Source organism: Drosophila subpulchrella, chromosome 2R (genome assembly GCF_014743375.2).
Source record: "Drosophila subpulchrella strain 33 F10 #4 breed RU33 chromosome 2R, RU_Dsub_v1.1 Primary Assembly, whole genome shotgun sequence".
Lineage (NCBI taxonomy): Eukaryota > Metazoa > Arthropoda > Insecta > Diptera > Drosophilidae > Drosophila > Drosophila subpulchrella.
This window is the reverse complement of record NC_050611.1, coordinates 19,908,442-19,922,601: the sequence shown is the minus strand read 5'-3', so window position 1 is coordinate 19,922,601 and position 14,160 is coordinate 19,908,442. Positions and strand designations below refer to the sequence as shown.

Here is a 14,160-nt window from a genome sequence, read left to right as displayed (position 1 = left end):
GATATGGCACCACTTGCCAAACGGGTTCCACCCAAAGGCAGAACAACAACGTGGGTTCTGTGAGTTCAGGTCTCAGCGGCTACTTTCGCTTCGACTTTATACGTTTCTGTGCTCTCGACGCAGTCGGACGTTTAAAAATAAACGCGCTCCACCAAAAATACCAAACTCGCTGGCCATAAAAAAAATTTGAAAAAACAAATTCGAATTCTCATCCGATCAAATACAGAATCCGAAAATCAGTTCTTCGACTCTAACGACCGAGAAAAAGCAAAAGTTTCATAATGTTCAGCTCGATTTCAGGTAAAGAAACCAACCGATGTTGATGTGAAAGTTTCGAAATTAGAAATCTTAGATCTAAGCGTACGTATGTATACGATATATGGAAGTATCAAAGATACATATACGAATACAGTGGTGCATTAATCGTGGTTAGCATATGACAGCATTGGAAGGAAGGATGGGATGGCAATAAACACTAGTTACATCATCGTCAGAGGACCAAGGAGTCGGGGAGTTGGAGCAGCTGGCCACCCGGGATTCCATGGACATGGGCTTGGGTGGGGTTGGCCAACCGGGCGTGTTCGATCCGATACGGGTCGCAATAACAAAAACTTAATTGTCTGCTACCGTGGCTCCGCTGGCTTGGCTCTGATGATGATGATGACGACGATGTGGATGATACGTAAGCCAATTATGGCGCAGTTATATGTAGCTTCAGATGGACTACAAGTTGCTGTTCTCGCGGGCACATCCCACACCCAAAACGATGATACGTATATATAATTATAGCTGCCCAGAGAGATACACACTAGACGTAGCTAGGAACGTATATGTGTACCTTGTGTCTTCGAGGGGCTATGTTTTATGGTGTTTCCTTGAGGCGAAATGGAACACTCATACTCTTTGAAGTGGGTGCAAAGAATCCGAGTTCCAACGTCCATCTCTGCTTCCGATATCTGAAATTCTTCAGCATTAGATTCCACTTGAAAACCGCATGGTCAAGCATTGGCACTTGAGATAGGCATCTATTTTTCAATTATACATAGATTATATGGTAAACTCTATATATATACTTATTAATATTATCTGTTCCCACTCAATGCCAAAACAGATGCATCGAAATGTAAGTAACCCCAAGTGTTGAACTCTCCACGAAATTAGCTTAGTTGATAATGCTATACAGTTCTAGACATTCCACACCGACTGCGTAGTTCCATTTTTAGTAGCTGCATCTTTTTCTTTTTTAAACACATTGATCTTGTACAGAATGCCGCGGGATTATCAGCGATTCGCGCTAGACAAAACATTTCTTTTATAAATTATGCGGAAACCGATGTGTATAGGCCAGTGATCTATTCGATGAAAATCAAATCTTTTGATTTTTGAGAAGAGATTTTAGATCCAACTAATGTTATAAGTTCTGAGAAAAAAATAGTTAACTTGACTTTTAAACGAACTGTATATGAAATACCTAGAGAATTCTGGGGAAACCTACAGGGTAATTTTTTTAAAGATAGGAAAATTTCACAGAACCCAATTAATATTTCCAGTGGATTTCAACATGCTCATATTGTTTTGGATATTCTACAATGCTTTTCCCTACCTTACACCTCTAGGGGTTATAAAATTAGATTTCTTGGACTGGTTTCGAGGCGAAGTTCTTTTGTGGTGGATTCAAAGCCGTTTGATCATCATGTTGTTAAAACTCAAATTTATTTGGTGAAAGCTCAAACATTCTTCGATTCCCTAGATGTCTATTGGTCCGCCTGGTGGTTAAGTTAGTGCGTTCAGGCCGCCGGAGCTGGAGTTTCCGGAGCTGCTCCCGCCTCGGGAGCTGCTGCGGCGGGGGTGGTTACCTCGGCTCCTGGGGCAGCACTCGCTTCAGTGGCTCCTTCCGCCGTAGTGGCGGCTGCATCTGGCGCAGCCGTGGACTCTCCGGCGGCTCCCTCCGCTGGCGTCGTTCCGCCCTCGCCGGCTGTGGTTGCCCCATCCTTTCCGCCCTCCGGAGTCGTCTCACCCTCACCTCCAGCCGTCGTGCCCTCCGCCTCCGTCTCCTTCGAGACCCCGATCTCCGTTGAATTCGAATTATCAGCTGGCCGCGAGTCGCTTTCCACACTGTGTGCCTTTTTCCCCTCCTCCAGCTTATCGTTCTCCTTCTTGCCCGCATCGTGGTGGAAGTGATGCAGATGCTCGTGGCTGTGGTGCTGGCCCTTGGCATCGCTACTGTCCGCCGTGGGAATGGCGCACTTGCCCTGGTTCTGCTCGCACACGAAGAACTTCTTCTCCTGGCAATTCACGTCCAGGACGACGGTGCGATTGGGCCGTATCCTGATCTCCAGGCAGTCGTCCATGTTGGAGCGATGGGTGGCCTCCACCATGCCATGCTCGCCCATGTAGCGCACCAGTTTCCCACTGCTGATGTACTGGAAGCGACCCTCCAACTGCAGATCGTTGCCGCCGAACCAGTAGTCGTCCATGCCCACCTGCACCGTCACGTAGTGCACCACCGCCTCGAAGTCCTCCTGCGTGGACACGTCCGCCAGGTTGAGGCCCTTGCGCAGGCAGTTGTTCTGGGCCCCGAACCAGTTGAGCTGCCAAGAGATTATCCACACTTTTATCGTAAAAAGACTATTCTTGATTAAGATATCTAATTTTTAAATATCTTAAGATGTCTTGATAGAAAAACCTCTTCTAACTCATCCAAGTAGGAAGCTACTACACTATATTTTCCTATTGTAAACTTGTATCTTGATTAATGCTATCTAATTTTTAAATATCTTAAAATGTCTTGATAAAAAAACCTCTTCTAACTCATCCAAGTAGGAAGCCAACACAATTTTTTTTTCTATTGTAATCTTGTATCTTGATTAATAATGGAAAAAAAGTATCATTCAAGATCAAGTTTGAATTTTGATTAAAACATCTTAAATGTCTTGATATAACTCCAATTTTGTCTATCCAAAAAAGAAGTCCCTTTAGGTGTATACACCATATCGTAAAGAAACTTTTATATTGATTTAGATCTCAGTTCTTAAAGTATCCTTGAGGAGTGATATCTTGAGGATATGATACCTCATCCAAGAAAAATCTTCAATAATGATATATATGTATGTTATTGAAATATCCTAATTGTCTTGATAGAACATCTACTTTAACTCATCCAAATAACGTTCTTAAACCACATTTCTTTATCCCCCATCATATCTCACCTTTTTGTGGGCCACGTAGTAGCACTTTCCGTTCAGCTCCTTGAGAAAAGGCTTCCCGCAGGGACCCTTGTCCTTGGCCTTCTTGCTCTGCTTTTTTCCGCAGCCAGAATGGACTGCTATCAAGGTCAGTAGCACAATTGGTAGGATCCTCATGGCTGCCAGCAAAACGGAGGCACCTGTCCAGCCAAACTGTACACATGCGTGCGGCCCCCTGTTCTATATATACCCTTTTGAGGGCGTGACATCTGCATTATCGAAGAGTGACCAATTTCCCCTATGCAAACACATTGGTTTCGGAATGCATTCTCTTTGACTGATAAGGTCCATCGAATTGATTAATTTTCATTGGTGATGGTGGTGATCAAAGGCTGGTGTATCAGTTGGTAATTGTTCACTCTCCAGCAGTATCAAAATTATGCTGGTACTCGCCAGACGTCCATCTCGGATGAAGAAGTTGGTTTCAGAATTTACAGATTAAATGGGTTGAATAATTGCTTTGTACCCCTATGGCTTTCAGATTTACTTTTGACTTATGGAATATCTTGCTTGGTGACCCTTTTGTCTTTCTTCGAAGTTCTTTTAGTGATGGTTAGCTTTAAGTGCTTGTGATTTGATCTTTTAAATAATTTGTAAGATTTGTTAACTACATAAAATTAACATGTTTGGGAATACCGTCCCCATCGCTTTCTGTTCGCCTTTTACTTGAAATCAAAAATTACCCGACAAATTTAATCCAAAACCACCCCTACAATCAAATTAAAGAGTCAATAGATATTTTAAATTCAAAATACCTTATTTGCTCTTAGAGAAAACTGTCAAATAGGTAAATTTCTTAATTTCGGACACCAGGCGAACATGAACGTTTAGCAACAATATGTTAAGATCTGCAATGTAGATATGCTATAGGTTGCCATGCCTTTCCTTAAAAATACCAGTTGATATGCAAGCTAGAGTCATTTGGTCAATTGGTCAATCTTTTAATTTCATTGAAGTATTTAAAGGGTATATATTCAAAACTCGGTTATTATTATTTGCTATCGTTTATTTGTAATCGAAAAGAAATGCGGGATTCGGCTGGACAATATTCTGCAGCTCAGGCAGCAGCAGGTGCTGGAGTCTCGGCGGCGGCTGCGGCTGCGGTGGTTTCTCCTCCTGCGGCGGGAGTGGCTCCTTCGACGACAGCTGCTCCTGCTGCTGCAGTGGTTGCTCCTTCGCCTCCTGCAGGAGTGACTCCTTCTGCTCCTGCGGCAGTGGTTTCTGACCCACCGGCAGCGCCAGTTGCTCCCGATCCACCTGCTGCTCCCACGGTCGTTTCTCCCTCCGGACCAGGGGTTTCCGATTCGGCTTCAAGGACATCCGGCACATCCACCGCTCCGGCGGCAGCCTCCGAGTCCGGTTCCTCATTCTCGTGGGAGCCACTCTCGATGGGCGCCTGGCGCTCGTGCTCCTCCTCCTCCACCTCGCCATCGGCACTCTCGCCGATGTCGTGATGGAAATGATGCAGATGCTCGTGGCTGTGATGCTTGGGCTTCTTGCCCCCATCCGCATCCTGGCAGTAGCGCTCCGAGCAGATGAAATACTGCCGCTCCTGGCAGTTGTCCGCCGACACCATGGTGATCTGCGAGCGAATGCGCACCTCCAGGCAGTCGTCGCACTCGGAGTGCTCCATGGGCAGCACGTTGCTAAAGTTGCTGTAGTAGCGCACCAGCCGGCCATTGCTGATGTACTGGAAGCGACCCTCGTGGTAGAGGTCGTTGCCCCCGAACCAGAAGTCCTCCGTATTACCCAATCCGCTCAGGAAGCCCACGGCTCCGTCGAAGTCCCGCTGGTTGCTCAAGTCCGCCAGGGTGAGACCCTTGCGCAGGCAGTTGTTCAGGGCGCCAAACCAGTTCATCTGGGGATATGATAGATTATAGATTAATACCTCTAAGCAGAGAGTAGAATGTATAAAATATGATAATCAATTGATGAAATTCAGAAGGATTCTATCTATTGCCATTTTGTTTTTGCTCTACTTTTCCATTTTTCGAGAAAGAGTTTGCTGTCTTAATCTTACACAGAGTAATTCCAGATGTTATTCTTCGATTGAAGAGTATTTTCAAAGAAAGAAATAAGATACTTGTGCTTTTTTCTGTGCCATCAAAATAATAGATGACCTATCCCAACCCCTTCCCCTCACCTTTTTCACCGAGAAGTAGTAGCACTTGCCGTTGATCCTGCGCAGATAGCGACGCGGACAGGCCGTTCCTCCTCCCAGGACCTCGCCGCGCGGCAGGATGCTCAGCAGGGCCACGAGTGCGGTCAGTAGATGCTTCATTTCGCTCGCTTCCGCCGGTGCACAGTGGCCGGGTTCGAATCGCCTCCTGTACTTATATCCTCCGCTGCCAGGCAGTGGCTCCAATCGATTCGGAGCACCTCGCAGGCGGAGCGGCATCCCTAACGTCTGGCTAATTCAATTACAAGTTCAGGCCTCCGGAATGCCTGCGCCAATGTCGCGGGCTAATTTGTTCACCCGCAAGTGGGTCAGGTTTAGGGTCATTCAGTTTAATTGACTATTAGCTACACTTGAAGACCACAACAAGGCGGAGAAAGTCGCGGGGGGCGGGCATTTCAAGTGATGTTAACCCTCTAAGTAACTTTTACATAATTTGCTAGGAATGTAGTAACATTCTGGGATTATATTTGAAAAATATCATTATCATCTTTATTCATTATACCAATTTAGCAAGTCTTGGGGAACTGACCCTAATATACATTTTGAACTTCGTATTATACTAAATTAGCAATCTTTTGTTATGTAATGAATATCAAGAACATTATTTTTATAAAAGATATATACCTTTCCATTTTCTTTCTATATTTGAAATATATCTTTTCTTTGATAATCAGAACGAACTTAAATATTTCTTGGATTTTATGTAGTCTTCAAGGTCAGACCATTGTATACTGTTTGAAATTGGATTTGGTTTTTATAATCAATATGACCTCTTTAAAGAAGTCTAAATATCCTTATGAAAGTATAAGAATTTCGAATACTCCAATAATATTTAACATTTAAATTATTCCTATGTTAAGCCGATTAATATTATCGAATTTACTTAGTACAATACCAAGGCCTTATATGAATATTGCTTTTAAAAATACCACTTTAGACCACCTGCAAGTTTGTAAGTGCCAATTGCTCTTTGAGGAGTTGCAGGTAACTCCCCTTCTACCCAAAAAGCTACGAGCTAAGCTCTGCGATTCGATCAGATCCAGTGACTTCATAGTCATTAGCATAACCCGCCCGAGGGGCCTGATGTCTGACCTGCCCTTGCTCTTTCCGATTATTGATTTACCTGGCGGGGCCATGACATCAGCTATTGGCTTGTCCCTGGGCCAGGACACGAATCCTTTCGGCTGCCTCTTGGCCCTTTGCCAGCTGACTCAGTTGACCTTCGCCCGGATGACGATTGTGCCGGGGGCCAAAACAATTGACGGGGCGTGCGAGTGCCGTGCCACCACTTTCTGCCACGCGTTGCCTTAGTATAGAAATACTTCTGTATATCGTATCTCGATGGAGCATTTGTATCCCACCACATGACATCATCAACAACAACGGCAACAACAGCGCAGTAGCCCCATCGATTCATCATGGATTGTAGCTCGTAGCTCTTTTTAGGCATCCCAGAACTGGTGTGGAACGCGAGTCGGCAGACCTCAAATCGCAGTTACTCATAGATATTCATTTTTAGCGATTCTCTGGCCGCCGAACTGGGTTCTCATGTACCCAACCTACAGGTTTTTCTCTATGCCGAGGCTTCTGCGCCTTAACTGCGCTACAAATACGAATACGACATCGACAAAAACAAAAACAGATATAAAAACCGAAACGACTGCGAATCAGAGGCTGTGAGAGTCTGGGCTTTGGGCTTATTGTGTTACCTTCTGGCCATGCTTCTAGCCGGTTTTTTAGTTCTGACCACAAGCTGCCACAGTCTCGACTGAAAGAGGGTTAAGAACCAAATGCGTCGTACTACGCAAATGCCTTAGGAATTCCACGAGTGTAAGCCATAAAAACTGTATTTCATAAATCTGCCGGGGGATTAGGTTAGGAATACTAAATACTAAATATTATATATAAACCCAATTCAACATGGTGTTTGCCTTATTCAGTTGGCCACCTTTTTAGATACTTTTAATTTGATTTTAATTTCGTAATTTCAACATGCTGTTTGTGTGTGTTTCAAATACATTTTAATACGATTTTAATTTCGAAAAACAGCACTCAGTAAATATATGTATTAAGCAATGCATGCTACAAATAGTTGAATTTGTACAATGTAGAATGCACGATCCCCAACCTATGAAGCAAGTTCATTGCCACATACATTCTATACCTATTAGATTCTGAAATATGGAAATTCCTAGGTATTCCAAGTTATTTTAACACCCCAACCGATCCAAAACATTCCTTAATCTTAAATAGAAACTATTATTTTCGCACAATTTCCAGCCTGTGGATCATTAAAGTGAGGAATGAAATTGGCCGAAACTAAATTATTTGGAAATGAGCCGAGTGGAGAGGCCTTTAAAGTATCTCTGCCGCGAGAGCGGAATTAGAATAAACACATTCCCGATCGCAATCAGAAAGCGTGAAGAAAGGCCCCTAAAAACTGAGGCGAATTCATTTGGCGGTTCCCCGATTATGACATCACATACGCCGAATAATTTACGAATTTGCGCTTTGTTTGCCTCATATGCATATATTTATAAGTACCCATGTATACCCTACTTTCCTACACAAAGAGAACGGAATTCCTCGTGTAGTTCCGACAGTTTCCGTTTCTATTCTAAAACCGATTCGCAATGTTTATTTTTGAGTGACCGAACACGTCACTCCAAGTGAATGCATATTCTAGAGGACGGCAAAAAGCCGCAGCTCGTTAATTTCTATTAAATTGCGAATAATATTCCGAGTGGCTGGTGTGCCTTAAATCTCAAAGCTGACGACATGGGGCTGGCGATCACGATTTTAGCAGCCCCTAGTTGCGCAGTTTCTATAAAAAAAACTGTCCCTTGCCTAATCGATTCGATTTAAGTCATGTAAATAGTTCATGCTCCAGCTGCTTTGTTTATGTTTCGGCAATTACCTGTCTGGAATTTGGAATCTCAAATCTCGAATCCGATCTTCAGCTAATCGCGCTGATTAAAATCAGGCTATAAATTATAATTAGCGCCAGCTCAGAGCTTAGTTAGCATCCAGAAAGCCAGTCAGCATGTTTCCCAGTCGCCAGAACCAAAGTACCTAGTCCTAGCTAAGGAAAGCTTAGAATATACAATTTAATCTTCCTGTTCATCCGCAGCCTCGTTGAAGAACTTCGGCGACAAGACCGCCAACCTGTTCAGCAAGAAGAAGGATGAGGCCGAGAAGCTGGCCAGCGAGAAGGCCACCGAGGCCCAGAAGCTAGCGGAGGAGCAGGCCAAGAAGGTGGGCCAGTCGGTGCAGCAGACCAAGGGGGAGGCCGAGCAACTGGCCGCCAGCACGGGTGAGTAAAAAAGGTTTGGAGGTCCTTCCTGAGATCCTTTCCGGAGAAAATAATAGAGTTCAACATAGAAATTCAGAAAGATTTTACACAGTAATCAATAGAATGCGTAGGAAGCATTACCTTAAAAATTAGCATACCTCTTCTTTTTTTTAATCCTGAATAGGATTTAACATCGAAATTCAGATAGATTTTGCAAAGTAATCAATAGAACGCATAGAAAGCATTACCTTAGAAACAAGCATGCCTCTTTTTTTTGACAGTCCTTTAAAAGCTTAGAAAAAACCATTTATACTTAAACATTCTTAAAATTCTTAAACATAAAAATAATTCAACCTTTACTGTTTACGGATTTTTGGGACTATAAACAACCAATTTGAGTGTTAAAGCTTACAGATACGTTTAATTATGTAACTCGTAATTTAGTTGTATAGTAAAAATAGCAACGTTTGCCTAGTTTTATATTTATTTTTTATATATATATTTATTTTTATTTTATATATTGGTCATTTCAGCATAGGGTATTTTGTGAATATGTTGTATTCAAAGTAATCAAAAATATTTCTTCAAAACGTGTTTCGTTTCTATTTCCAAATTATCTAAGACGCAAAAGCTTTTAGATCATTAAACAGAAGAGCAGAACATAATAAATGGGTTCCTTATGAGACCCAGTGACGCACGCGGTTTCAAAAATACTCATTAATAAATATTGAAAGTGGTTTTATAGTGAGGAAGATAATTCTAAAAGACAAGCTAAGATCTAGGAAATAATATAAAATAAAATAAGGAAATTGATAGAAATTACCCTTTCGAACAAGGTAAACCTTTAGGCCTAGTATTCCACCTAACAAAAAGTCCTCCAAAAACCGAAAACTTCATATTAATAAAACATCACAACATTTTTGTGACGTTTTTTTCATATACAATTTTTGGTTTTGGACGACTTTTTGTTAGGTTAAATACTAGGCCTAAGTTTGAGCAGCTAGATAATAGTTAAGCTATTAGTGTTAGTTAAAAATTCCCAGATTTGATTAAAATTTCAAATTTGTGGGGCCATTTCTAGGAGTTATTCGCAAGAATTACCCAGATAATAACCCTGCCGTTCTTGCAGCCAAGGAAGCCGCTGCTCTGGCCACCGCGGAGGCCCAGAAGGCCGGCCAGGCGATCGACCAGGGCGTGAACCGCGCCGCCGGAGCCGTCAACCAGGGCAAGCAGGCGGTGGACAACACGGTGGCGCAGGCGCAGGCCGCCGCCCAGAACTCCAAGCAGGTGGCTGCCAATGTGGCTGAGGCCTCCCAGCGGGCAGCCGCCACGGCGGTGGACCAGACCAAGAAGGCGGCCAACGATGCCATCAACAAGAGCGTGAAGGCCGCCGAGACGGTGGCGGACCAGAAGCTGAAGCAGGCGGAGGGCGCCATCGATGGGGCCCTGAAGCAGACCAGCCAGGCGGTGGACCACAAGCTGCAGGAGGCCAACCAGTACGTCGACCAGAAGCGCCAGTCCGTCGAGAAGAGCGTCCAGGAGGCCGCCGGACAGGCCCAGGAGTCGGCCGGACAGCAGGCCAACGCCCTGCTGGGCAAGCTCCATCTTGGCCAGAAGTAGGGGGGGGCTAAAATCTAAAAATATCTCGATGTGAAAATGCTTTAGAAACAAAAACAGAAGGGAATTTGCTTCAATGTACCGAGTGCCACTAATGTGATTGCTAAATCCTCTATTGAATATACACTTACACATATATTTTTCGATTACCGCGCGGGAGGATTGTCTTGTATATGCAGCCGCTGCCTTCGATGTGAGCAATTCAGCACATCTCTGTCCGTACAAAGTGTAATTAACCCATTCGTTCTGCTCCGGTCCACTTTTGTTAGTTTGAGGCATTTGATATTTTGTATACAGCGACATTGAGTATGCTTTTATATACGTATATTCTGTTTATGTAAAGATGTATGATTAAGTACTTTTAACTATTGCACAATACATTGCAAATGTGTTTTTAATATATTGGACTCGAATGAGATGTGTGGACTTTTAATTGCGGGAAAGTTTGAAGTTAAGTGGGGCTTACAAAATGGAAATTTAGAACATAAACAAATGTTACTTTCTGAATTATTGCAGTTTTTATCTCTTTTCTAATGCTTTAAATGCGGTTTTGGTTGTTAATTTCAAATTTGGCGCGAAACGCAACGGAAATCGGTTATATGGTCACATTAATCTTACGTTTCCTACTTTCTTCTTCTTCTTCTTTCTACCAGCGCCATCTATATGTGAGATAGTCATGTTGAATGGTTTGGAACAATGCTAACTTACCTTCAAGGAAGAGGAAGAATGATTGGCGCCATTATTCAAAAATTCAAATGAAAACGTTAAGCAATTTCATTTAACTTTCTAAAGTTGTTCTATATTATTATTATTATTTTTCATTGGTAGGTGGTAGTTTGCATTACAAGATTTTAAAACTACCCAATTTTTTATAAAAATTGCAAAAACTTAGCATTAATAAGTTTGATTGTTCCAATCCAATAGAATATAAGACACATTTTTAGGATAAATACTACTAACTAGTTGTCAAAACCATTCTACTTATTTGTCTTTCTAATCTAATTTGGTTGATTAGTTTTAATTCTTCCCATATACTACAACATATTTTATATTTGTAGAACTTATTTCTCTCAATTAATCAAATTTGTTTTCAGTTTGAGCAAAATCAACCGATGTTTTTGTCTTCCCTTTCCCTTTGGCTTTCCTTTCTATTTGTCTTATTAGAGAACCTTTTCTGCATATGCATCATGGCCAGGTGAAACTTTCGCACAAAGGTGGACCGTTCCATGGAGTCGGATGGCTGGGATCCATACAAATTGACCGAAACATGCTGAAATTGGCTAATAGAATGGCTGCCATTTTTGTCCTCCGATATGTCGGTGAACTTTTCGCCGAGCAACAGCCAAAGTTGTGTTAGCTTTTAATTATGGGAAAAGTTTGTTGTGGCTAACAAGTGGTCCTGGCGCATTGCAACGTCAATAGGACGCACTACCTCAAAGGACCAAAGGACGAAAGTATTGGCAGCAGCAAAGTGCTGACATAAATTCAGGTAGAAGCGATTTTTAATTTCAGATAAACCCCGCTTGCTGACTGGAAAAGCGAATGATAAATGCATTTTCATTTTCACTTCCATTTCGAGTAAGTGCGAGTGGGCGCTAGGCGCCAAATTCAAATTTATGCCAGCCACGGAAAAGTCGCACCAATTAGGTTAGTCCAAGCGAGTTGATTTAAACTTAAGCGATACCAGGGGCGCGATTAATTACAATAAATGTTTATCAACACGTATTAATCATGCCCTAACATGCTCCAAGCTCGTGTTGACCCAAGCAAAATGGCGTGCAGCGGGGTTCCGGTCATGTTTGGAAAAACCCTTTTTCCTTTCTTCTCTTTTAACTTTTTTTTGAAGTTCTGTGGGTGGCATAAAATTAGGATATTCGCTTAAAATAATTTCGTTTTAAATTTAGTACACCTTTTTAATGGTAGGTCTTACAACTTTTAAAGTAATATTTTAAGAACTTTTGGTTAAGAATACCCTCTTTTCTTTCAACAGCTTATGGAACTTTTGATGGCCCTTTAAGTTCTTCATGACTACTCTGGCTGATAAATATCTCCTTTCTAAATACCGTAACCAATCCCACTCATAAACATATTTAACAAACCGCCATTCCATGCAAAACACTGGCCGACGGCGTTAATTTTATCTGAAAAGTTAAATGCGCGCGTGTGTGGGCAATTAGGCGAGGGATATTATCGGCAGAGCAACTAAAATTCGCGAGAGGAGAAGTTTCGAGCGACAGCCACTGATTGTTGCTGCCGGGGAAGTCCCTTTTCCTGCCCCACACACACTCACGTGCCCGCACGCACACCCTGACAGCCGTGCTCACACCAACACTCTTGCATTTTATCGCCGTGGAGCCATTAGATCCATGGGGAACTCAATGGACGTTGACGCGCGTCTTGCCAGCTGCATGCTAAATAAACCACCTCGACGAACGACAACTAAAACCGGAATAGAAGCTGTGGACAAGGACTTCGACTAAGGAATACCTAGTATTACGAAAAAAAAGGGTTAACTGATATCCAAGAATAGGAGTTCTTTGTCTGCTCTATTTTAAATCTTTCAAGACTGTAACAAGGTCTTTGCCAAAACAAACAACTTTCTTGGGTTTCAAGAGTCACTATACACTGTTCGTGTGGCGGCAGAGAACGGGCAGAGTTAAATTCAGCTTGTCAAAACATTTATGCATATATTATATAATGGAAAATAGTTATTACACGTACACAGAGAAAATTCTGACGTTCTCATCTGAGTTAAAAATGTTTTTAAAATAAAAATGTTCTTGAAAATGTTTTTACTTTGCTCGAATGAAGTTGAATTGGCGGTATTTATGTACATTATCTCAACATATAAACTATTAGTTTAGTCCGTAGTGTATATGTACTTAAAAGTGGTTAAATAAACTGGAATTAAATTTTCTCTTCTCACCATTGCGTTCTAATATTGATAACATTTATACCAAAATGTACTTACGCGGTTTTTAAGAACGAATGTTCTCAATTCAAGAACAATGTTCTTGGATATATCTCTCTGTTTATGCTCTTTCTAATTACATAGTCAACCTAAAAAAATTTAAACAGTCGGAATTATCTTACAAAATTCCTATCTTTAGTTAGATTAACAATTTAAAATAATTAATTTTTTAACAACTAGATGAGTCTGGCTGTTTATGCTGATATTAAGTATTATTATGCTCAATTTCAGAATTTAAATAAAAAAGTACCTCACAGTAGGTATTAAAGCAGGGCTAACTATGTTTAGGTAAACTCAAAACCGCTTCTGAAAATATATATTAATAGCAAGCTAGTTATGTTTAAAAAACTTTAACCATTTTCCTTAAAATTCTAATGTTACTAATTTTTAATCCAGCTCGAGCATACCCCAAGAACTGGTAAGCAAAAAAGCGCAACAAGGCAGGGCGACAGTTACAGCACCGAATGCGTTGTAATTGTCAGCTGAACGGACATGTAAAGAGGGCTAAAAGGGAAGGGTAGCCATCCGGGCCCGGAACAATTGGCTCGGTGCTCGATTTGAGCCAGTGGCGCGTGTCGCAGAAGACGCAAATAGAGTCGTACGTCACTCCGAAGGAGGGGGACCTGAAAAAATGTTGCAACAGACGTGCCATGAAAGCCAAGGTGCAGCGGAAAGTGGTCCCAACAGCCTCGGCCGAATAATTGGACTACGGAATCGGAAGGGGCCTACCGAATTTGGGCATTTGATGGGTTTCAGGGGATTATTAATTGCAGCCCAGGCAGGGGATCTGCCTTCGGGTCTGCTCAATTGTCAGATGGTTAGATGGTCAGGTGAAGATGGGGCCTGGCAACTGCAT

The 14,160-nt window shown here is 42.2% G+C and overlaps 3 protein-coding genes across 8 annotated transcripts; 1 reads left to right on the top strand and 2 right to left on the bottom strand.

Moving 5' to 3' along the window:
- Window positions 1–102: 102 nt before the first annotated feature.
- LOC119549179 (tol-Pal system protein TolA) lies at window positions 103–10,733 on the top strand. 6 transcript variants are annotated; one of them, XM_037856980.1, is made up of 4 exons: window positions 103–300; window positions 1,112–1,123; window positions 8,555–8,737; window positions 9,798–10,733. In XM_037856980.1, exons 1-4 carry the CDS (start codon window positions 282–284, stop codon window positions 10,334–10,336), a joined length of 753 nt encoding a protein of 250 aa, XP_037712908.1. In that variant the 5' UTR covers window positions 103–281; the 3' UTR covers window positions 10,337–10,733. The 6 variants fall into 6 exon arrangements, with proteins under 6 accessions (XP_037712908.1, XP_037712910.1, XP_037712911.1 ...); XM_037856983.1 differs by having other exon boundaries at window positions 110–300; window positions 9,846–10,471; XM_037856982.1 differs by lacking the exon at window positions 1,112–1,123 and having other exon boundaries at window positions 105–300; window positions 9,798–10,482.
- LOC119549178 lies at window positions 1,692–3,390 on the bottom strand. Its single transcript, XM_037856979.1, has 2 exons — window positions 3,210–3,390; window positions 1,692–2,591 (listed from the first exon to the last, which is right to left on the bottom strand). The coding sequence occupies exons 1-2, from the start codon at window positions 3,360–3,362 to the stop codon at window positions 1,788–1,790; spliced, it is 957 nt and encodes a 318-aa protein (XP_037712907.1). The 5' UTR covers window positions 3,363–3,390; the 3' UTR covers window positions 1,692–1,787.
- Window positions 4,234–5,564, bottom strand: LOC119549177. Its single transcript, XM_037856978.1, has 2 exons — window positions 5,389–5,564; window positions 4,234–5,103 (listed from the first exon to the last, which is right to left on the bottom strand). Exons 1-2 carry the CDS (start codon window positions 5,524–5,526, stop codon window positions 4,303–4,305), a joined length of 939 nt encoding a protein of 312 aa, XP_037712906.1. The 5' UTR covers window positions 5,527–5,564; the 3' UTR covers window positions 4,234–4,302.
- Window positions 10,734–14,160: the final 3,427 nt, after the last annotated feature.